Source organism: Etheostoma spectabile, chromosome 7, assembly GCF_008692095.1.
Source record: "Etheostoma spectabile isolate EspeVRDwgs_2016 chromosome 7, UIUC_Espe_1.0, whole genome shotgun sequence".
NCBI lineage: Eukaryota > Metazoa > Chordata > Actinopteri > Perciformes > Percidae > Etheostoma > Etheostoma spectabile.
This window is the reverse complement of record NC_045739.1, coordinates 31,231,372-31,255,467: the sequence shown is the minus strand read 5'-3', so window position 1 is coordinate 31,255,467 and position 24,096 is coordinate 31,231,372. Positions and strand designations below refer to the sequence as shown.

The window sequence follows — 24,096 nt, the reverse complement described above, 5'->3', positions numbered from 1 at the left end:
AAGCCATGATGTCTCTCTCTCATGGCCCGCTTAAAGGTGCAATATGTAATACTGACAGCTAGTGTATAAAATAGTTACTGCAGTACAAATTCAAAATGCTGGAGAGAGTCGCCTCCCCCGCCCTCTCCTCCCCAGACTCGAAGTTCATGGAGGTTAAAGGCTGAGGCCGCAGCATCCACAACAATGTTGCTAGACGCTTGTCTCATGTAGCCAGGCATTATTTCAAAGCACAGCGGAGTTGCTAACGTTAGATGCAAACAATAAAAGCGCACACGTAGCTCTGTATCCAAGTGACAGACATTCTTTAGAAATACGCCAAGAACAGCAAAAAACACAACAACCTCGCCGTCCTCTCCACCCAATATTGGCTTAGAAGTACGGCAACAACCGCTAAACACACTGCTAACCCACGGTCCTTCCTCCCAAGTTACAGCACCCCCCCCTTGTCTTAAAATAACTCACCGTTGTCGACTACGGCCGCTGAACAGGCTACACGTTGTAAACAGCCGTGGCCGCTTGCCTGGTGCTCCGGTAACGTTAGCTAGCAGTTAGCAGGGTTAGCATGGCTACGTTAGCCAGGACCAGTCACTTTACTGGCTGTGTCTCAATTTGTTTTTGCTTGCAAACAACTTGGGTACTCTAGCTATATAATTCAATGTGAGTAAATGACATAAAATGCCTGTATAAATTAACCTGAAGCTAATGCTTAGCTACCTCTTCAGGAGGGAATTAGCTAACTCAGCTGTGCTTTTAGGCTCTAAGCTGTCTCTACCTTTCAAATACGTTACATCTCTGGTCACGTAGGTTAACTTAAGTTTTTAACTAGTTTAGGTTTTTGGATATAATCTATTTCCGTTGATTCTGTTCCTTTGTATGCTGCTTTTATGGCTATGCTAACATTACAGCTGTAGCACGCTGGGTTTAAGTTTTTACAGGTAGGCTACATCTGACTGTCAAACCGGTCGGTTCAACAACACGGAAATTTTAAAATACTGGCATTAGCATTGTTGTCCGAAAAAAATGTATTTCAACTTAGCATGTTTCCTTAATATCTGATGATACATTGGATAATTTTTGGATTTATTACAGTAAATATATTACATATTGGACATCTAAAGTGTCAAAAGTAAAAGTAGGCCTATTCATGCTCGAAAAACGGGATGTGACTAATATATTTTGAATAGTCTACATTCAAATGTTGAGCAGTAGCTCAGTCCATAGGGAGTTGGGAACCGGAGGGTCGCCGGTTCAAGTCCCCATACGGACCAAAGCATGCTGGGGGAATGGTAGCTGGAGAGGTGCCAGTTCACCTCCTGGGCACTGCCAAGTTGCTCTTGAGTACCAAATGCCCAACTGCTTGGGGCGCCTTTCCATGGGCAGCCCCCCCATGTAATTCAGGCCTGGGTGTACATTGTAATTTCCCTTTGTGGGACTAATAAAGGATACATTATTATTATTAATATTAAGATGGCATGTCTTGGCAAGGGTTGCACTCTTTGCCTGCAATGACAGCTGATAACAAAAAGGGAGAAACAGATTTAAAGCTGGGCTGTGACTCTGTGATTGGCTCTTGCAATTTGTGTACTATTCTGATTGGTTAAGCAGGAAGGTGAACGCCTCCAACAGCTAATATCATTTAGGAAGAGAGCATAAATTGTATTTTTTTTATTAAAGAGTCATATCAAACATACAACAAGGCACATTGCAAACATATTCAGTCAATTCTACAACATGAATTGAACATGGAGCACAGCATTGATACATTTTCCAAAAAAACAAAACAAAAATAAATAAAAGGAAAAGAGACCAAGGGACTCAGCAGTAGACACCAAGGAATGAGTTTGCATAAATATTCATGAAAAAGTAGGGCTTTTTTTGTTTTGCAACATTTCAGGGATTTTTATACAGAATTAGATCATTTAGAAAGGCATTAAAGAAAGGGAATGTTTTAAGAAATCGACATTTGTGTATGAAATATTTTTGCCATGAAAATCAGATAATTCACTCCAAACTCAGTTGTTCTGTTCTCCATTTAAAGTCCAAATTTAATGTATTCATATGTTAAAATTGGGATATTTTGTGTATCGTACATGGTCCAGTGTTGAGTTATAATACTAATAAATACTAATACTGAGTAAAAAGTGTAATGAGAGTAGGCTACAGCAGCAAAAAGTAACAAGTGCTTGAGTAAAAGTAGTCCTACTTACTTCACACCAGACACGATCCCTACGCACATGTTGTGAATATCTGTCATTTCCTTTGACGTTTTTTAGTTTTTTATCCAGCTGCACGTGCAGGCGTCTACACTGTGGAGACTGTAACCCTGACACCGGTCTTGCAGGCTGCATCCAGTCTGCATCCTGTCCTTAGGCGATAGAGAGCCGCTTGACCTTCCGCTGAAACGCTCCCTCCGCGGGTCTCCACCGCGCATGTTTGTGCGTGCCTCGTGATGTAATACGGCCACACATTGATTTAACTGTAAGTGCAGCAGCATGCTCGAGTAAGTAGCTATTTGCATATGGATTTTTTTTTGTATGTAAAAAAAAAAAAAAAAACATCTGTTTTCACTCGGAGGTGAAGCCGATTTCAGCACCGGAGCTGTCCGAAACTGACGGATGCTGCGGCCGCGGAAACCGATGAAGCAGGGCTGATTCTGTCTCTCTCTCTCTCTCTCTCTCTCTCTCTCTCTCTCTCTCTCTTCTCTCTCTCTCTCACTCTCTCTCTCTCCTCTCCTGTCCCTCCTCGCTCCTCTATCCTCCACACGCACAAAACGCTCTGTCATGGCGTCTTCCAACAATGTTACCCCCACCAACTGTAGCTGGTGGCCCATCTCAGCCATGGACGAGGACGGCAAAATCCCAGACGGGGAGCAGTGCGAAGAACCGACGGCAGAGCCCAAACCCTTCAGTAAAGACAGGCTGGTTTTGTACCACTGGACGCAGTCTTTCACCTCCCAAAGGTAAAAAAAACCCAGAGCAGAGCATAAAAATGGAGGTGGCTCCACATCTCTTTGCATGATGCTACAGAGTGGAGCTCCCTGTGTTGGTTTGTTATGATCAAAACATGTCTTGTTTTTGTGTGTGTGCATGCATATTCCTGCACATACCTCCGGAATATGAATATGATCCTGCAGCTGGGCAGATCTCCCGTTGGACACGTTAGAAAAGCGCTGCAGCATGGGGCTCATTTCCTCGAGATCAGCTGGATGGATGGTCAATATTCTGTTTATTTACCACTGGGTAAATCACCCCTCATGTCTCATCAGCTTCCACCTTTTAATTGAAATGTTGAAGCTGTTTTTGCCTCCTTAAAGCTGGTAAATGTGGCTACAACCCATGCTCTGACACATGACATCCTAAATAATTGATTCAAATGATGTGAAAAAAACAACCAAAGGCCATCTTCCCCCTTCTGCAGCTGAATCAAACCACACGTTGTTGTCTTTACGGTCTACCTTTGGTTACCTGTGGCAGACAGCAACCTGTACCTTTGCTGTTAAATGGCCATGTGTGATCAAACCAAGCCTTTCAAAACTCTGAAAGCAGACACGATCCATTCACAGTAATAACCAGTATACAACTACAACAAGGTGTTTTTACTCTTATGTCTAATCCACAGGGCTTTCCTTCACAAACAGGATGCATATTAAAGGGGCACTCCACCAGTATGACACATAAGTTCAATTTACTCTTTCTCTTACTTGATGTCTAATGTCTTCTGTGGATCTGGAGGAGCTTTGTCAAGTCTGCCCGTGGAATTCCATAATGACGTGCTATTTTGAAAAGAAAAGAATGTGATAGGATTTAAGTAGCCTATTTCTGAAACCTTAGTAATACACCAAGAGTACATATATCCCCCACCATAAACACATGCATGCTAGCAACTCCTACCATTGGCCTTAACGACGGTCTTGGCTACGGGATAGACCCTGAAATCAGCTCTAAAGTATCCAGAATTGAAAAATGCCTCGTCATTCAATACCCAATTGAATCTTGTCAGTTAGCCAATCAGCATGCAGCATGCTTATACCAAGATCTAATAATGTTTGTGATTGGCTGTTTATAGTTTCACGTCATAGAGACACTCAGGAAAAAGTCTACATTACACAGAGACGGGGCTCACGTAGTAGTTCAGTTCAAAGATTTGTGCCGTAGTGAGTGACATTGTAATTTATTTTTGTTAAAATTGATTTTAAAAAATTGGTATAGAAAAAAGTATGGTTTATGAACCTGTATCAAAGTCACGATTGGTATTGATACATTTTTGAACGATACCCAGCCCTAGTCTTGGCCACTGCCCCTAATCAAATAAGATGGTTTCATTCCAGAACATACACTCTTGTATATGTAAAATGTACTTGGTTTAGTTTAGTTGGTTTGGTTTAGATAACAGTGATAGTGATTGATTCACTAAACAAATACTTGGCGGATGAATTCATCTTTTATTACACACCATACTGTTGTATGTCGGTTTGGTTAAATATTCTTGTCATGAGAAGTGGCTCAGTGCATGCACCATCACGCCATATTGCCCCAGAACAGCCATAGCTCTGAAGCATGGTGCTACTGTAGATTCCTCTCTAACCACCTTGAGTTCAGGTGGTTAGAGAGGAATCTACAGTAGCACCATGCTACAGTTCATAGAGACTGAGTTCCATGTTGGTACGTCACTTTAAAGGCTCGATTGTTGGCTCCAAGCCACTTTAGTGTGAGCTAATCCTGGACCTGGAGTAGCTGGAGTAACTTCCCAATCATGTGACACTGTGCTGTCAATGCACCGACTAGTGAGCATGCACAGTAGTGGAAGAAGTATTTAGATCCTTGACTTAAGTAAAAGTACTAATACCACACTGTAAAAATACCCTGTTACAAGTAAAAGTCCTATATTGAAAATGTTACTTAATCCTCATGTTGTTCTCAGGTCAAATTGACCCATTTTCCTATATCAATGTCCTTTTTAATTCCCCAAAATAACATGATTGATTCCACACAACGTTCTTTGGCAAGTACAAATCTCTACTTTCATTAATTTTGGGGTGTCTTATTCATTTTTATAGCATTTGGAGAAATAAATTGAAGTGGTTTTGAAATAGTGTTGAGTAAAAGTTGACATATTCCAGTCTGTGATTATCCATCAACATCCATTCCTTTAATTTTAGTCTAAATAATTCCTGATTTCTGCTTTTCTAACTCAAACATTAGGTATCATTTCCTGATGAGGTTTATTGACCATAAATTCCAAAAATAACTGTAAAACTAAAGTTAATAAGTTAGTGTTACGTAGTGTTGAAAATGTCAAAAAAAGTGAGGCACATTGAAAAAAAGTGTTGAAAATGGGACAAAAACATAAGAAAAAGTTAAAAACATTGATTAAAAAGTATCAAGAAAAGTGTGGATTTTCAATGAATGAAAGTATCATCAGGAACATTTATTTATTGTATAAAGTACTCAATGCAGAAAAATCAATGATCCAAACAGTTCTGGAAATCAACTAAGTGTTTAATGTTCTCATCATTTCAGTTGGACTTGTAGGTTGTTATATTGTTGGCTCGTTTAATTTACAATAAACATTGTATTTTATAAAGTACATGTGTTTTATGGGCAAAAATCTTAATTAGTACAGTAGCTCAGTCCATAGGGAGTTGGGTTAGGAACCGGAGGGTTGCTGGTTCGGACTGTGGACCGATAGCTGGAGAGATGCCAGTTTACCTCCTGGGCACTGCCAGGTGCTTTTGAGCAAGGCACCGTACCATCCCCCCCACACAGACTCTGACATCTCTCCATTAGTGCATGTATAGGACCTGAGCATGTGTGTGTATGTCACTGTGTGTAGTGATTACTAACAGACAGAGTGTAAATTGTAGTTTTCCCACTGGGGATCAATAAACAGTATACATTGTTATATTATTAACTAAAGCTGTCAGATGAATACTTCTCTCTGAAATGTAGCGGATTAGAAGTAGAAAGTGGCATGGAAAGAAAAGAAGTAAAGTACAAGTGCCTCAAATTTGTACTTAATCACAGTACTTGAGTAAATGTAATAAGTTACATTTCACCACTGGGCATGTATTTCTTGTTAGAAAAAAAACACATGGATATCCGTCACTGAGCTGGATTACTGATGTGTGTTTACAATGGCATTTTGGGGATGGATTTTATGAGATTAAGAGGCCAAGTACTAGGTTGTCCACTCCACCAGAATTGAACTGAATATTTTGGGCCTTAATGTAACAATGCAACGGGATTGGTCAAAGTATCTCAGCAGCACGTTGCAAGATAGTGTTATATTTAGTCAATTTTCTTTTGTCTAAAAAAGTCTAAAGGAAAACCTACAGTTAACACTTTGGCAATGAGACACTCAGCAAGTGATGACAAAAGAGTCCAACAGATCCACAGCCCTGTGAAGATAACATCGTCATCAGATGTTCAGGGGGATTATTTACAAGTCTGTGCATGCCTCATCCAGTTCAGGAGGAAAGAGGGAAGCGGAGCCATTGGTTATGTCCTGCACGCCACTTTCTTTATCCTCCTCTCTGTTTATAATGCTCCACCACTAACTGCCACTGTAACTGTGCTCCCATGTCCATACAGCATATTCATCTACCTCACATGAGTGATGCTTTGTGCACACAGCCGATATGGTAAAGACAGAGACAGATGGAGCCTGATATCCTGGAGTAACAGCACATTTAGATCAATAGAGCACTGGAAACCTCAAAGCCTGCAGGTTAGAGATTTACACCTTCAATACACCTTCTGCGAGGCTGTGACACTCTGCTGTTTCCTGTGTCTGTAGAGGGCAGTGTGCATGACGCCAGCAATTATCTGCCCAGTCATGTAAGAGTTAGCAGTAATTTAATTATGCATTAACAACCAGCGGTGGAAGATGTATTTCAATTTTTACTGTAGTAAAATAACAATGCAAAAATACTCTGTTGCAGGTAAAAGTCCTTCATTCAAAACCCTACTTAAGGAGAAGTGGTAGTAGTTGTCATATAACCCTACATCAGAGTACTCAAATGTCTGTAGTACACTATTGTAAGGTTATATGAGGAAAATATCTAATTGTGGTTAGGTCGATTGTGATATAACTCACGTTATTATCATTATTATTATTATAATATACTTTAAAGATCCCATGACATGGTGTTCTTTGGATCCTTTTGTACAGACCTTCAGTGGTCCCCATACTGTATCTGAAGTTCTTTTATACACCCTTAGTGGTCCCTATACTGTAATCTGAAGTCTCTTTATAAGCCTTAGTGGTCCCCTAATACTGTATCTGAAGTCTTTTTATATAGACCTATGGTCCATAATACTGTATCTGAAGTCTCTTTATATAGACTTAGTGGTCCCTAATACTGTATCTGACATTCTTTTATATAACCTTAGGGTCCCTAATACTGTATCTGAGTCCTTTTGTAAGACCTTAGTGGTCCCCTATACTGTATCTGAAGTCTCTTTTATATAGACCTTAGTGGTCCCCTAATACTGTATCTGAAGTCTCTTTATATAGACCTTAGTGGTCCCTAATACTGTATCTGAAGTCTCTTTTATATAGACCTTAGTGGTCCCTAATACTGATCTGAAGTCTCTTCAGCCTTGGTGCAGAACTCCAGCCACTAGAGCCAGTCCCACAATGAGCTTTCCTTAGTATGTGCCACTTCTGAGTCTGTAGCTTTTGAGGAGGAGAGGGGGGGGCAAGGTGGAGGCTGGGGGTGTGGCCTTGACCACTTTGAGCGTTTGAAAGCCATGAGATCTCTCTCTCATGGGGTGGCCAAATTCTCTCGGCAGGCAAAGCAGAGAAAGGGGAGGTAACCTTCCTCTTATGACCTCATAAGGGGAAGATTCCAGATCGGCCCATCTGAGCTTTCATTTTCTCCAAGGCAGAGCAGGATACCCAGGGCTCGGTTTACACTTGTCACCATTTCTAGCCACTGGGGGGCCATAGGCAGGCTGGGGGAACTCATGTTAATGTTAAATAACCTCATAAAGGGAAATCTTCATGCCATGGGACCTTTAAGCACTTTATACCAGGACAAAGGAACTGCGCCGGGCTTTGAAGCCAATTTGACAGTAACAGCCAAATAATGGAATTACAACTTCTGGCCCATCACGTGATGCCTTCAGGCCCGAAAAGACTTTTTCCTGTAGATGTCTGTGAATCAGTCGTTACATTTTTTTTTAGCGTTACAACCCCCACATCAGAATCAGAATTTGATCCATTCTGTCTGAGAACATTTGGAAAGTCTAGAAGAGCGGCCCGATTTAATAATTTAATTCCCATTCAAGTTAGCAGAGCGCTATACGAGTGCACGTGCCTCCCTTCTTTGAAACTGCACCCTCATCAGAAGTTTCTACGCCTCTCAAAGGGTCACAATATACATCTGGTATATGTGAGATAAGTAAGTAAGGTGGCAAGGGAAATTGTTCTGCTTAACAAATTTGTATTTATTTCTCTCTTTCTCTAATCTTAGCTTTTTTGTCATTTTTTTATTGGACACTTTGACTCAAACTGAAATGAAACCACGTGAGAAGAACTAGAAACTGTTTTTGTGTTCCTTTTATTATCAAACAAGGTGTTGTATTCTATAAGTTTATAATTATGTATATTTTAATTAAGTAAAACCCAAATCTTTTAATTAGTAACACAGCAGATAAATGTAGTGGAGTTAAAAGTACAATATTTCCCTCTGACATGTAGTGGAGTAGAAGTATTAAGCAGAAGGAAAAATAAATATAATACTAGTAGTTTTGAAGTAAAACACCTCAAAATTGTGCACACTGTTAACAGCAAATGTAGTAGTAGCAATCAGATGTACCCTAAGCTACTGTATATTGTTATGTAATAGGAGTTAATTTGGTGGCTCCCAGGCAGCTGAGCTACTTGGCATCATTACTAAGAAGTGACTAATATTATATAACTAACTCTTGCTCAGCAGTGTTATTGTGGGCTTAACCGAGGGACACTTCATCAGTGCAAGCCTGGGACCTGAAACCCTTGACAGTTGTATATAGAAATCCTAGATTGAGTGTGTAACAAAGTCACGCTGATATAGATGTAAAAAGCTTTTTTTTTTTCTTGTTTGACTTTGCATTCCTAGATTGGTTCCTGCTGTCCGATCGAGCGGCCCTGCTGTAATTACTGCGCTCATGTTACTGAATCATTCAGTATTATTACATTACACCATGTCTAGCCGTGTTCGGCCAAATGTAGCACTTTATAACCCAAGTGTCATCTCCTTTCATTAATCTTATTCCTGCTAAGATCTCTCCGTGGACCTTGGCTTATCCTTCATCCCACAAGCAATGCATCCTGAAGGTTTGGGCTCAAACGTTAGCGCGCTGTTAAGCATCTCATTATTTTGCCAGACCAAGCAAATGATTCAGATTCGCCAGTTTATTCAACACAACACAAACATGATAACTTGATTATGTCAGAAAGTGATAGCTGAAGCTATTAACCACCCTGCTTAGCTCGGGTATTATTGCATTTTCTCTTTTCAGCTAAAGAAAAGATTTGTCGTGCAATGATATTGTTTCGCTTCAGAGAAAATGGATCATCAGTCTTCCTCTTATTATTTCTGTTTCACCATCTGGATGACATCTAAAGCATTACCTTGTGCATGAATAAAATACAAAAGGGAGTTTTATTTGTCAGTTTGACGCCCTGGAACAAAAAGACGGACTAAAGGATTGCCTTTCACTTCCCACCAGCTGTTTGTGTGTTTGTGATTGCAGGTCCGTCTCGTCATCAACGAGAAGGGTCTGGTGTGCGAGGAGAGGGATGTGAGCATGCCGCTGCAGGAGCACAAGGAGCCCTGGTTCATGAGGCTGAACCTGGGCGAGGAGGTGCCCGTCTTCCTCCACGGCGACACCATCATCAGCGACTACAACCAGATCATAGATTACCTGGAGAAAAACTTTGTGGGAGGTATGGTGCAGTAACAATGTGGTTCATTCATCTGAAAATGCTGTTTCTCTTCATGTTAAACTTTGATTTAAAAAAAAAAAAACATGACTCAGAGGCACAGACAGAGTCTTGCTTTACGGCTTTGGAGCAACGAGTCATGACAGGTCTGTCAAGCTTTTTTCTACATGCTGGAGGTGTGTGCATGGGGTTGGAGTAAGAGCAATACTCAGCCTTTAGAGGGTACTGTCTGTTGTCATCTTTCCAAAACCAAACTGTTGTGGGAACCCAGTGTGCAGACTGTCACTGCCCAATGTGAGGAGAGTGCAGATTTGAGTCGTGCATGCTTCACTTTGCAACAAGTAGCATATAAGATGCTAATGAGAGACTTCTGTAATGTCAACACAGTAAAAATTGACCTACGTAACCAAGTTGGTTCACTGCTAGCTTAGCTACAAGTTAGCATCAAACACAACAGAGGCTGTCAGTTGAATGGTGTTTTAAGCTAACGTTAGCAATCAGTCAGCCAGAGATAGCTACGTTTTTGAAACGATTCCCATCTTCTGTTGTTGTTAGTAATGAGAGAAGTTTATTATTTCATGGATTTCTCAAATTTCAGTGTGACAGTTATGCCATAAACCGTTTACATCTGAGCATGCGCGACTCAAATCTGCACTCGCCTCACATTGGGCGGTGACACAAAGGCAGGTTTAAACTGTTAATTAAATAAATAAAAATAAATGGTGATCTTAGTAAAACTGGTGGCTGAGGCTGGTGAGGCAGAAGAGCAGGTGGAACTTGCTTGGCTTACTTGTCTTAAAGCATGGGTCTCAAACTCGCGGCCCGGGGGCCAATTGCGGCCCGCGGGATGATATTTTGTGGCCCCCTACTTGACATCAAAGTTAAGTGTTAGTGCGGCCCGCGCGTTCTGAAACTTTTTGTCATTGCGCTTGTCACTTATGGGCTACCGTAGTAGTCTCCTGACAGCGGCGTAACGGTTGTCAAGCTAGCTAAGTGCCCTTTGCGGCAAATGCCTGAGGTTTGACAGTGTGATGTCTGTTGTTGTGAAATGCACCAACCATATCAGATCTAGGGGCTTAAAGCACCGGCAGTTCCACGCCCTGTTTGGAGGAAATAGAGGGTTTTTTTGGAATACTTGATGTGGCCCAGCCCAACCCAGACTCTACTTCCAGCGGCCCCAAGTAAGTTGAGTTTGAGACCCCTGTCTTAAAGGCTCTTACACTCCAACCCAACGGCCGAGTTTCGGTAGAAAAGCCAGTGGGACTGCCTCGGGACACACCGATGCCACGCCGAAAGGGAAGGGACATATTTTTTTTTAAATACGCACATAGCTGAATATGATCCAGCAGCTGGGCAGATCTCCCGTTTCTTGAATGACAGCAATTGCAATTCTTACACATTTGATGACGGGGTTTTCGGGGCAGATGCCTGGTTTGCGTTGTTGCTTACAGAGAATACAAGGCTGCATTCTTCACCCAGTTTGTGAAGCGGGACTAGCAAAGACAATTGGAAGCCATCACTCCCAGGCCATCTGTCGTCCTTGTACAGAGTGTGTACTGTGCTGTGAAACTCTAAGTGGTTGCGACAATGTCTTTGCAGCAATGTCACCGACATGAACTCTGATTAGATCCGTTGAAATTAGAGGGATCGCTTGGGGGGCAACTTGTGGCAAACAACAGACAGCTAAAAACAGGAGAGAGAGAATTTAACGAATAAAATAGGTAAAAATGTGTCAATATGTGCAATGTGGTGCGGCCGGATTGGCTCGGTGGGTAGAGCAGGCGCACGTGTACTGAGAGGTTTGTGCCTTGGTGCAGAGGTCAAGGGTTCAAATCCAACCTGTGAGGGTTTCCTGCGTGTTTTCCCCCTCTTTCCCCTATCCTGTCAAGTAAAGGCAAAATGTATATCTATATATATGTGCATTGTGAGACAGTGACTCTGGTTCAGGCGTAACAGCCACGAATGTCATCCACTGTCTGTGCAGTTCTAAGAGCAAGCAAACGTTACGATGGATACACCGTGTCCTGTGATCTATGTGGGTGGCATGTCCTTTAGATCCCTCGGTTGAGAAATTATGCCATTATGTAATGTCCTGCCAGCCTCATACCAGTAAGGTCTGAGGAATGCTGGCCCATAACTGGAGAACTCTCTTGTCTTGGGTTAGTTTGTGGTCACAGGTTGGGAGCAGCGGTGCTTGAAAGCTTGGCAGATGATGTGGTTCACTGCTTGGTCAGTAATGAAAGGCTAGAAGCCATCGGCTGCCTCTGGTGTTTAATGTCTTGTTGTCTTTCATTTGATCTGTTTGATAGTGTGCTGCATTAGACTGACTAGACCCCACCCACCTGCACGTTTAATTCTCTTGCTTCGGTTCACAATTTTGCGGAAACCAATCACAAACTGGCTTATCTATCTGGCGAGCTATTGGCGGGTTTAACATTATGACGATAGCAAAACAACCAAGCAGCTTCTTGGTTACATTCAACATAGTGGTCGCCGAACGCCACCGAAGCTCAGCAACCCGTTGATGCTGGCTACTGTCGCTTCTATGTCACCTGCATCGTTGGCATGATTGGTTGAAGGACTGTCCAATTGCGTACAGAGTCATTTGAACTATGCCAAAATACAGAGCTGATCCCCCAGACTAACGCTCAATCTCAAATCTATTGAGCTTGGCTTGGTCTGCTGATAGCCAGACTAGTAGACTAGACTAGACTAGTAACTGCATTATATGTATGGGGCAGCTGTGGCTCAGTGGAAGAGCGGTTGCCTGCCAATCGGAAGGCCAGGGGTTCAGACTAGAAAAGGAGAGTTATATAGTCCTCATAGATCCATGGGACAAGAAAGCGGAAGGTGTGGGGCATCAGGCCGAAGTAGAAGAACTCCCTAATGAATGCTGGCAACTTGTGCTGCAGCTGGCTGGAAAAGTGCAGATGTCTCAGAAGAGGCTCTTATACCGGTACTCTACTTGACTACTTCACAGTGTTGTTGCAGCAGAGGCCTCTCACTGTGTGAAAAATATTTGCTCTTATATTCTGTAATGTGCATCACTGTCTCCAAGACAGTTTGAACTAGGGCTGCTCGATTATAGAAACTTATAGTTGCAAGAAAAGGTATGTGAACCCCTTGGGATCACGCAGAGTTTTGCATGAATTGGTCATGAAATAGAACAATAGAAAACCACATGTCTGCTGAAAATACTACACAAACATTAGATGTTGCCATGGTTTAATTGAACATAACATGTAAACATTCACAGTGCAGGGAGGAAAAAGTGTGTGAACCTTTGGGCTTAACTGGTTGAACCTCCTTTGGCAGCAATAACCTCAACCAAACGTTTCCTGTGGTTGCAGATCAGACCTGCACAACGATCTGGAGTCATTTTGGACAACTCCTCTTCCCAAAACTGTTTCAGTGTTGCAATATTCTTGGGATGTCTGGTGTGAATTGCTCCCCTTAAGGTCATGCCACAGCATTTGAATCGGGTGGAGGTCAGGACTCTGACTGGGCCACTCCAGAAGGCGGATTCTGTGCTGTTGAAGCCATTTTTTTTGTTGAATTACTTGTATGCTTTAGGTCATTGTCCTGTTGCATCACCCATCCTCTGTGGAGCTCCAGTTGGCGGACAGATGGTCGAAAGTTTTCCTGCAAAAGGTTTTGATAAACTCTGGAATTCATTTCCCCATCAATGACAACAATCCGTCCTGGCCCTGAGGCAGCAAAGCCCCCCCAAACCCTGATGCTCCCTCCGCCATGTTTTACACTGGGGAGGAGGTTTTGATGTTGGTGTGCTGTTCCTTTTTTTCTACACACATAGTGTTGTGTGTTCTTCCCAAACAACTTGATTTTGTTTTTATCTCCACAATATATTTTGCCAGTAGTGCTGTGGACTATCAGGTGCTCTTTTGCAAACTTCAAATGTCCTGCAGCATTTTTTTTGGACAGCAATGGCTCCGTGGTGTCCTCCCATGTACTCCATTGTTGTTTAATGCCTTATTGTAGATGTGTCAACAAAAATGTTAGCATGTGTCAGAGATTTTTGTAGGTTTTCAGCTGACAATCTAGGATTCTTCTTTACCTCATGAAGCATTCTGCGCTGTGCTCTTGCAGTCATGTGTACAGGACGACCACGCCTAGGGAGAGTAGCAACGGTGCTAAACTTTCTCCATTTGTAGACAGTCTGTCTCACCGTGGACACATGGACATCAAGGCAATTGGAGACAGTTTTGTAACCCTTTCCAGCTTCATGCAAGTCAACAATTCTCGATTGTTGGTCTTCTGAGAGCTCTTTTCTGCGAGGCATGGTTCACATCAGACAGTGCTTCTTGAAACCAGTAAACCTAAAAGAGGTGTGTGTTTCTAAAGGGCAGGACAGCTGTCAGCAACACGTCCAATATCATCACACTGACACACTGACTGGAGTCAAGGTTGGCGCACTCCTGGCTCCAATCAGCTCTTGAAGAGGTCATTAGGCGAGGAGTTCACATACTTTTTCCTCCCTGCACTGTGAATGTTTACATGTTATGTTCAATGAAACCATGGCAACATCTGATGTTTGTGTAGTATTATTGTCAGCAGACTGTGTTTTTCTATTGATGTGACTTAGATGAAGTTCAGAGCACATTTTGGGACCAATTCATGCAAAACTCCACGTAATCCCAAGGGGTTAACATACGTATTTTTGCAACTGTATTATCCCCATTATTTTGATCAATGTTGAAATCATGATTATTTGACACGATTACTCATTTTCTTTTGGAAAGATGTTGCGTTTATTGAAGGGAAAAAAACTGTGAAACAGCTTAACAAATCAAAAGTAAAAACACTTAGAACTGGGACATTGCTCTTAATACTTTTCCAATACTTGTATGTGATCATAAGGAAAATTTTGATTAATTGCACGCCCTAATTTAATCACTGGGTTGCTCATCATTTAGTTGCTGATGTGATATTTCCCCCACAGTGCTGCAGCAGACCCCCCAGAGGACCACTGCATGCGGCCCAGGTCGGGCATGCAGGTCCTGGGACTGATTACTCAGCTCTCTGGAGCTGTGCCAGGTGCAGCTCCACCCTTCTGCAAGCTTCTCCGTCTGCCCAAACATCGGCAGGCAGGCAGCCAGCTGACTGGCTCTTTTGTCAGCGATGCTGCACCTGAGTCTGGCCGGCTGTCACCTTGCACACAGATAAAAGCTCCGCCTGCTCTGCTAACCTGTTATTCTGTGTCTCAGCAGCAGGGCATTACGATCAACGGCATCCAAGACTTAGGACAGTGAAATAAAGAATGCTTGTTAAAGGAGTCGTTCAACATTTTGGACATTTTGGCATCTGTCCAAAAACCAAAGTGTAAAAAGTGTTTGTATCATGGCGTCTAGGTTGATAAGAAGGTTGATCCCACGCTCATATCTGTCTGTTTAAAGGAGAATTACAGTCGATTTCAACAAGTAGCTCTGTTGTCTGTAAATGTGGAGTGCTGATTGATGTCCTGAATGTAGCACGTGGTCTGAGGATTGAGGTTTGACAATTGTAAGTTGTCTATCTAGAGATTTTGTCTGTCTATAGATTTTGACAATTGGATGTTTTTTTTAGTAAACGTGCCAAAGCGATTGAGAAAAACTGTATTAGGCATGATAGATAGATAGATAGATAGATAGATAGATAGAAAAGGATAGATGTAGATAGATAGATTGTTAAAAAGATAGAAAATAGATGGGTAGGTAGATAGATATATAGATAGATAGATAGTAGATAGATTGTTAAAAAGATAGATAGAAAATATAGATAGTTTTGAAAAAGATGATATATAGTATAAATATAGTTTATTTAAAAAGATAGATATATAGATAGAAAGTGATGTATCCCATAGGATAATGTTATAGTGTTAGATGATTTTATAGATAATAGTAGATAGATAGATGATAGATGATAGAGGATGGGGTGAGAGAGATTAGATAGATAGAAGAATGTTGGGTGATAGATAGCATTGATTGACCCCAAGATGTAGATAAGGATTGATGTACATACCCAAACAATTATTTAAAAGAACGGTGCAGGTAGTAAATTAAATATCAAAATTACAAAACAATCAAATATCAAAGCACTGGTACTAATATAGAGTGCATTCATCTTTTCATCTAACTCTCTGTGAGAAAGCAAATATTTATTTATTTACCCGCTGCTCTATTTATATATTTCCCAAAATATCGAACTATTCCTTTAACCTGAGCAGCAGCAGATAAACAGAGCAGCGGGTCAGCCGGCCCAGGGTGACCTAATGACCCTGTTGGGTTTTCTTCACCTGGATTGGGCTTGGAGTCTCATTTGGGGTTAATAAGTGTTTTTAGGTTAAATCTGTTTACTTTTCCACTCAACGTAAATTCTCAGAAGCTCGTAAGTCTCCAGGAGATGTTTTTTTTCCCCTTTCAGAATGCCTGGGTGTTGAAATGTCAGGCTTTGTGAAACGTGACTGCTGGTGTGTTGCAGAGAGCGAGAGGTGTCATCTGTTACCAGGTTACCGGGCCATGTGTTGTTGTCTATCTGACAGCTGAAGCAGGAGAATCGGTTATTTTTGGGGGAGTTACATGCAACAGTGGTTGCTTTGAAACCTCAGGTGTTCTGGAAAGTTCATGAAAATATACCAAGAATAAGACAAACTGTGCTGGCTTTATTTACACTGTAAACATGTTTTTCTGAGCCTGTTTTTGTCCTCAGAGAGCCGTGACGAGCTTCTTGAGCTACATTTGAGTATTTTCTCTGTATTGCTTGTTTTGACATCGATGTCTCGCCCGCAGACGCGGTGGCTCAGCTGGTTCCTGATGCAGACTCGCCCCTCCACGACCGAGTGCAGCAGTACCGCCAGCTGCTGGACGGTCTGCCCATGGACGCCTACACACACGGCTGCATCCTCCATCCGGAGCTCACCACCGACTCTATGATCCCAAAGTACGCCACCGCAGAAATACGTAGTAAGTGATGCCACCTAAACATTGTGTGTAGGCAGGATTGGTTATAATTCTGCATTAACTAGAAGAAGAACAGGGTAGATGTTTTGTATTTAAATAAATATACAAAACATCCGTATATATACAAAACATGTATATTTATATATACACACACACACACACATTTTTATATAATATATATATAATATATATATATATATATATATATACACATACACACAGTATGTGTGTGTATATATATTGTATGTATGTATGTGTGTGTATAATATATATATATATATATATATATAGTATATATATAATATATATATATATATACACAGGCCAAAAGTTTGGAACTGCAAACCCTTGTTCTCTCAATGAGCTTCATGAGGTCACCTGAAATGGTTTCTCTTCACAGGTGGGCCTTGTCAGGGTTAATTAGTGGAATATCTTGCCTAATTAATGGGGTTGGGACCATCAGTTGTGTTGTGCAGAAGTCAGGCTGCTACACAGCCGACAGCCTATTGGACGACTGGTAGAATTCATATTATGGCAATCAGCTAAGTGAAGAGAAACAAGTGGCCATCATTACTTTAAGAAATGATGGTCAGTCGGTCCGGAAAATTGCAAAAAACTTTGTGTCCCCAAGTGCAGTCGCAAAAACCATCAAGCACTACAACGAAACTGTCTCACATGAGGACACCCCCCCCCCAAGAAGGAAGACCAAGAGTCACCTCTGCTGCTGAGGATAAGTTCATCTGAGTCACCAGCCTCAGAAATCACAAGTTAACAGCAGCTCAGATTAGAGACCAGATGAATACCACACAGAGTTTTGGCAGCATACACATCTCTAGACACATCTCTCTACACAACTGTTAAGAAGAGACTGCGCAAATCAGGCCTTCATGGTCAAATAGCAGCTAGGAAACCACTGCTAAGGAGAGGCAACAAGCAGAAGAGATTTGTTTGGGCCAGAAACACAAGGAATGGACATTAGACCGGTGGAAATCTGGGCTTTGGTCTGATGAGTCCAAGTTTGAGATCTTTGGTTTTCAATCGTGTCTTTGTGTGACGGAGAAAAGGTGACTGGATGGATTCTACATGCCTGGTTCCCACCGTGAAGCATGGAGGAGGAGGTGTGATGGTGTGGGGGGGCTTTGCTGGTGACAATGTTGGGGATTTATTCAAAATTGAAGGCATACTGAACCAGCGTGGCTATCACAGCATCCTGCAGCGGCATGCCATCCAGTTTGCGTTTAGTTGGACCATCATTTATTAACAGGACAATGCCCCCAAACACACCTCCAGGCTGTGTAAGGGCTATTTGACCAAGAAGGAGAGTGATGAAGTGCTGCTCCTCCACAGTCACCGGACCTGAACCCAATCGAGATGGTTTGGGGAGAGCTGGACCGCAGAGTGAAGTCCAAAGGGCCATCAAGTGCTGGGCATTCTGGGAACCATGTTAGGTGACGACCTCTTGAAGCTAATCAAGAGAATGCCAAGAGTGTGCAAAGCAGTAATCAGAGCAAAGGGTGGCTACTTTGAAGAAACTAGAATATAAGAAATGTTTTCAGTTATTTCACACTTTTTTGTTAAGTACATAATTCCATATGTGTTCATTCATAGTTTTGATGCCTTCAGTGATATCTACAATGTAAACAGTCATGAAAATAAAGTGTGTGTGGTGTGTGTGTGTGTGTGTGTGTGTTCAGGACACCTGGCCAACGCTGCGACAGAGCTGATGAAGTTGGACCATGAGGAGCCCCAGCTGACAGAACCGTACCTGTCAAAGCAGAAGAAGCTCATGGTGAGTTCCACGTGTTCATTAATGGGATTAAAATGCATTCATTTATTACACGTCCTTGTTATGTATTGTAATGTTGTGTATATGTAAGGGAGACGCAACACTTATTATACTTATACTGAATCCCATCATATTTTACCTGAAATTTCCATTAATTCATGCATGTCTGACAGAATGAAGTTATTTTAATGGGACTCAAAGGGGGAATAATGGTTTGTAATGAACCCTCTTAACATATTACAGTCCTATAAATACTCCTACATTTGGGAAGAAAGAAATAGCATCTTTGTTGAAAAATGTGGATCCTTTTAAGTTACAAATTAAGGGGCAGCTTTAATATTATTATCTAAATCAACAAAACTTTAGCCCAAACCAGGGCTTAAATCCCTTAAATGTCATTCATTTGCTCCTGAAAATCTTTCCGACCCATGAACAGTACAGGAGCACAGACATATAATAAAGGAGATTGTATTTTGACAGCTCTGTTGGCTTATTTACCTCCTGAATATGGTGTGATAGACAAACCCTCCTCAAGTCAAACTTGTCTTTGTTAGATTTTAACACAGATAATTGAATTTTCAAGTCTAGCTGAGGGAAATGTCAGCCTTCAGCAGTTACCTTGCATTGCTGAAGAGCTGAAAAATGAAAATGGATGCTCTGTAGCATGCCAACTCTGTAACACTGTACCCTTGCCCTATATACAGCTCATATTCCCTGGAAAAATATATCCCTGTGCACTGATTTAATCAGCTGGTTCGCCAGTGCTGTGTAAACATGTGGTTTTAAATCGATGAGGCAGAGATGATGCGTGTCAGCATGGTTAGCGCCGGGCATGGCAGCGTGTTGATTGGTTGATTGATCCTCCACTTTGACTGAATTATCTCAACAACTATACACTGGGAAATCAGCAAAGCATTAGAAGGCTCTCTGGCTGTTTGAGTCTTTTCTTGTCAGCTCCGCCGTCTGTCACCACGTCCGGATTTGAAGCGGAAAGGCTGCGGCCATGACAACAGCTGAAGTCACGAGGACCCACGAGATCTCGCAAATTCACGCATGATCGCACGATATAACAGGATGTAGTCGCTATAAACAGAACCAGAACACCTCTGACCTGTTGACTTTAGGCCTGTCTCTGCCCATTGTGACATTTTCAAGGTGTAGTGCAGGGAAATGTGATCCGCCGTGAGCACGGTGTATTTTATTTTGAAAAGGATGTTTTAGTTTGTTTCTGTGCTCGACTTCCTGTCACGCACAAACTGCCTTGTGCTGAATTGCTGCCGTTCCGCAGCTGAAGCCGACTTCTCACACGGGCCAAAAACATCAGGCGGGACACCTCACACACCGGACACTCCCTGTTAACCCCCCCCCCATCAAGCGGACTGAGAATCCCCAGCACAGGCACACATAGACTCTGGATCAGTTTCTTCCCCAGAGCAGAACATATTACAGAAATCATCCACACACATGAAGAGTTTTTATATATGTATGTGTGGATGTGTGAGGGGGTTAGGGATGTGTGTATGTTTGTATTAATTACATACACATACATTGTGTATATATACACTGTATGTATATTTGTTTTTACTTTTTTACTATTTGGAGAGGATGTGTCCAACAGAATTTCGTTGTATTGTATACAATGACAATAACAATAATAATAATTCAACAGCCTGCTGAGAATATAACAAAAATAGTGCTTGAGTTGGCAGTGCACGATGCGACGTGGGGAAAAAATTGCCGTGGTTATTTGCGACAGGAAAATGTATACTGGGGAGCAGAGACGGATTGTGATAAGGAAAAGGAGACTGGCTGTCTCTGTCGACCAGCACACAAAGGACATTCATAAAAGGAGCGTCTGACGGCTTTGATGACTGTCATCCGAAGACATAAAGGACTGCTCTGCCTGTTTCTTCAACATGCTTTCTGTCCCAAATCGGGTCAAACTCGTGAGTGTAACCAACACTGCTGCCAAATGGATCGGTCTCCCTACACCTACACTCTGAGAGCTCAATGTCAAAGTAGAGCCTGACATCATATTACAGTATATTAGGCATTTCCCCATATATTGGTATCAGCATTTATAATGACAAATAAATGATTCTGATAAACAAATGTTTAAAAATAAAAACGGACGGTCAACCATGTTATGAGCATTGGCGTTGCATAGTCTGTCCACCAGAGGACGCTCTACAACGTCCCTGTTAGTGATGGCGTTGCATAGTGTGTCCACCAGAGGACGCTCTATAACGTCCCTGTTAGCGATGGCGTTGCATAGTGTGTCCACCAGAGGACGCTCTACAACGTCCCTGTTAGTGATGGCGTTGCATAGTCTGTCCACCAGAGGACGCTCTACAACGTCCCTGTTAGTAATGGCGTTGCATATTCTGTCCACCAGAGGACGCTCTACAACGTCCCTGTTAGTGATGGCATTGCATAGTCTGTCCACCAGAGGACGCTCTACAACGTCCCTGTTAGTGATGGCGTTGCATAGTCTGTCCACCAGAGGACGCTCTACAATGTCCCTGTTGGCAACACTGTTTATTTTTTGTTATTGTGTTTTTGTTCAAAGGACTTAAAGTTTCATATCTTAAGTTTGTATTTTTATACATTTTATTTATCAAAACTTTAATATATTTTGATGTTCTGTTGTGACAATAAAATAAAATTTTATCATATTATTTTAGTGAGAACTCAAAACGACAAATAACTAATGTTAGGGAAATCTGTTCATGTTTTGCTACACGTTTCTGGATTTGTTTTTTTTAAATATATATATAGTGGCCAATATATCTGCATATTGGATTTCTAAATTACCAACTATTCGTATTGGCCTTAAAAATCCTTTATCGGTCGGGCTCTACTTCAAAGCCATCACATGTATCGCAACCACAATAGCACAGGACAAGACCCACCCACTCAACAGCAGCTTCACCATTCTGTCCTCTGGTATGTTTTTGGGTTTTTCTGTAAGCGCGCTGTCCATAATGTACAGAATTTGATCTTTAGGACAATAAAGTCTAAAGTCTAGTGCAGCTGTGTAGCCAATATTATACAATACCGTCTTGTTAGACACAGCAACAATCAATGTCTCCTCCATTTTGGCTCACTGAGAAAACTACAGCCAATGACAGCCAAGTGGGGTCAACACACACACACTTCTTTGCTGTTTGGTTGCAGCTGCTAGTCAAAAGATGGAGTCCATGTGACGCGTGCATGCAAATTTGTGACTTTGCTTTGCCACCAGAAGTTTTATGCATCCCTCAACTAACGTAGAATGGAAGTGAATAGGAGGCCAGTAATCACCAATGAGGATTTGGTGCATGTGTGACTGGGCCCTCAGTCTTGTTTATGTCTCCATGGCTATAACACATCAGTTATTTATCATTTCCTTTAATTAACATGGGTACTGTACTGGGGGAGTCTTACATATTTTTAGCCCAGTTATGCATGCTGGTTTGCCTCTTTCTGTATTTTTTAAACCCTTTCTTAAATGATTGCCAGGCAAAAATCTTGGACCATGATAATGTGAACTACCTGAAGAAAATTCTGGGGGAGTTAGCCATGGTTCTAGATCAAGTGGAGGCTGAGCTGGAGAAAAGAAAACTAGAGTATCAAGGTATGAATCAGGACTATCTTTAATCCTAACAGAACCAAAAAGTGTTTCCAACAATGTCTGAGGAGTTTTTTCTTCTTCTTCTTTTCCTTCCCTTGCAGGTCAAAAGTGTGAGTTGTGGCTATGTGGACCTGAATTTACACTAGCTGACGTCTGCCTCGGTGCCTTGTTGCACAGGCTCAAGTTCTTGGGACTTTCCAAGAAATACTGGGAGGACGGCAGCCGACCCAACCTGCAGTCCTTTTTTCTGCGTGTGCAAAAACGCTACGCTTTCCGTAGGGTCTTGGGCGACATCCACACAACGCTTCTGTCAGCGGTCCTACCCAACGCCTTCCGGATGGTAAAAAAGAAGCCCCCGTCCTTCTTCGGGGCCTCTTTTCTCATGGGCTCGCTGGGAGGGATGGGCTACTTTGCCTACTGGTATTTAAAAAAGAAATACATGTAGTGAATGCCGTCTTGTTGTGTTAAATGTCTGTGTATTTGTGTGATGTTTCAACTTTTTCTGTAACGTTTTATGACTGCAGGAAAACATAATGAATCTATATAGAGAACACTATTACTTACCTGGGTGAACAAAGAATATTAAAACATTCCATGATAAGAAATTCTTGACAGCACATTTTCTGGTAATCAAGGCCTTCATCGAGTTTAATTTCTTGCGGCCGGCAAGTCCTTGTTCAACTTTTTGTTGGCGGCATGCATCGGTTCTTCTTGTCCGGAAAACTTAAAGAAGAAACCCCGACAAAATGTTGTATACAGTACCACCTAACGGGTTAACTGACCTTCGCATGCCACTATTATAGCCATAACTCATAGCTGCTCTTCGCTCCTACGTCGGCCTGAGGTTTAAACCAGTAAAAACCGAGGGGAAATGTTCCGTGACAAATACTGTCTGAGAAGTGCTGTGCTGCCAGAAACTGCCAGAAGAAATGATAAATGAATGAAGGAAAAGTTCAAGAGAGTAGCTCGACATTTTGGGGAAAATTGCTTATTTACCTTCTCGCTGGGACAATATATTGATACCACTCTCACGTCTGTCTGTTAAATATGATGCAACACTGTAATTTCCCATGTTATTGGGATCAATATCTATCTATCTATCTATCTATCTATCTATCTATCTATCTATCTATCTATCTATCTATCTATCTATATACAGCCAGGAGATGGCTAGCTTAGCTTAGCATAAAGACTGCATACATACAGCATACAGACTGCAACAGGAGGAAATGGCTAGCCTTCTGAAAAACATAATCCCATTAATCTTTAACAAAACTTAAGATACTATGTCTGTATGTTAAATTTTAAGCTAAAGCTATTAGTCGGTTAGCTTAGCTTAGCATTAATACTGGAAACGAGGGCTAACAGCAAGCCCCAGTTTGACCCAAGAATAGGCCTATGTCACACTTCCTGCTTCCGGAACGCGAAAAAAGTACTCAGAACTTCCTGTCAACAGTCTTTCTCCATAAAGTTTTAGATTATCAGCCATAACGTCTAAACCGCCCGACGTGGACTGACCACGAGCTACGTGGTCGTGAAGCGAAGGTTTCCGCCCCTGTAGAAGCTAGAAGTCTGTATGACATCAACCTTGTTTTAGGAAAAGCATGTTTTATCCACGATCTTATGGAGAAAAACTACACTAGCCACAATCCTCAGCACAACAGCGATGTCTCTAATTGATCCAACTCGCTGTTACCATAGAAACATTTACCGTACCTGGGAAACCGCAAACAACTAGAGTGAGCTTAAACCATTGAATCCTCTGATAGTTCCTTCACACGGTCTTGTCCCTTTTGCCTGCTCTCACGTAT

General features: G+C 41.9%; 1 protein-coding gene across 1 annotated transcript; it reads left to right on the top strand.

Moving 5' to 3' along the window:
- The first annotated feature begins 2,418 nt into the window (after positions 1-2,418).
- On the top strand, positions 2,419-22,890 carry gdap1l1 (ganglioside induced differentiation associated protein 1-like 1). Its single transcript, XM_032522182.1, has 6 exons — positions 2,419-2,958; positions 9,739-9,933; positions 16,716-16,889; positions 18,581-18,675; positions 22,174-22,288; positions 22,387-22,890. The coding sequence occupies exons 1-6, from the start codon at positions 2,781-2,783 to the stop codon at positions 22,728-22,730; spliced, it is 1,101 nt and encodes a 366-aa protein (XP_032378073.1). The 5' UTR covers positions 2,419-2,780; the 3' UTR covers positions 22,731-22,890.
- The last annotated feature ends 1,206 nt before the right edge of the window (positions 22,891-24,096 follow it).

Excerpts from the sequence above, each read along its gene's own strand:
- gdap1l1 (XM_032522182.1), top strand. The coding sequence starts at position 2,781 with ATGGCGTCTTCCAACAATGTTACCCCCACCAACTGTAGCTGGTGGCCC. Across the intron at positions 9,934-16,715 it reads GGAGAAAAACTTTGTGGGAG|ACGCGGTGGCTCAGCTGGTT; the intron begins GTATGGTGCAGT and ends TCTCGCCCGCAG. Across the intron at positions 18,676-22,173 it reads CAAAGCAGAAGAAGCTCATG|GCAAAAATCTTGGACCATGA; the intron begins GTGAGTTCCACG and ends AATGATTGCCAG.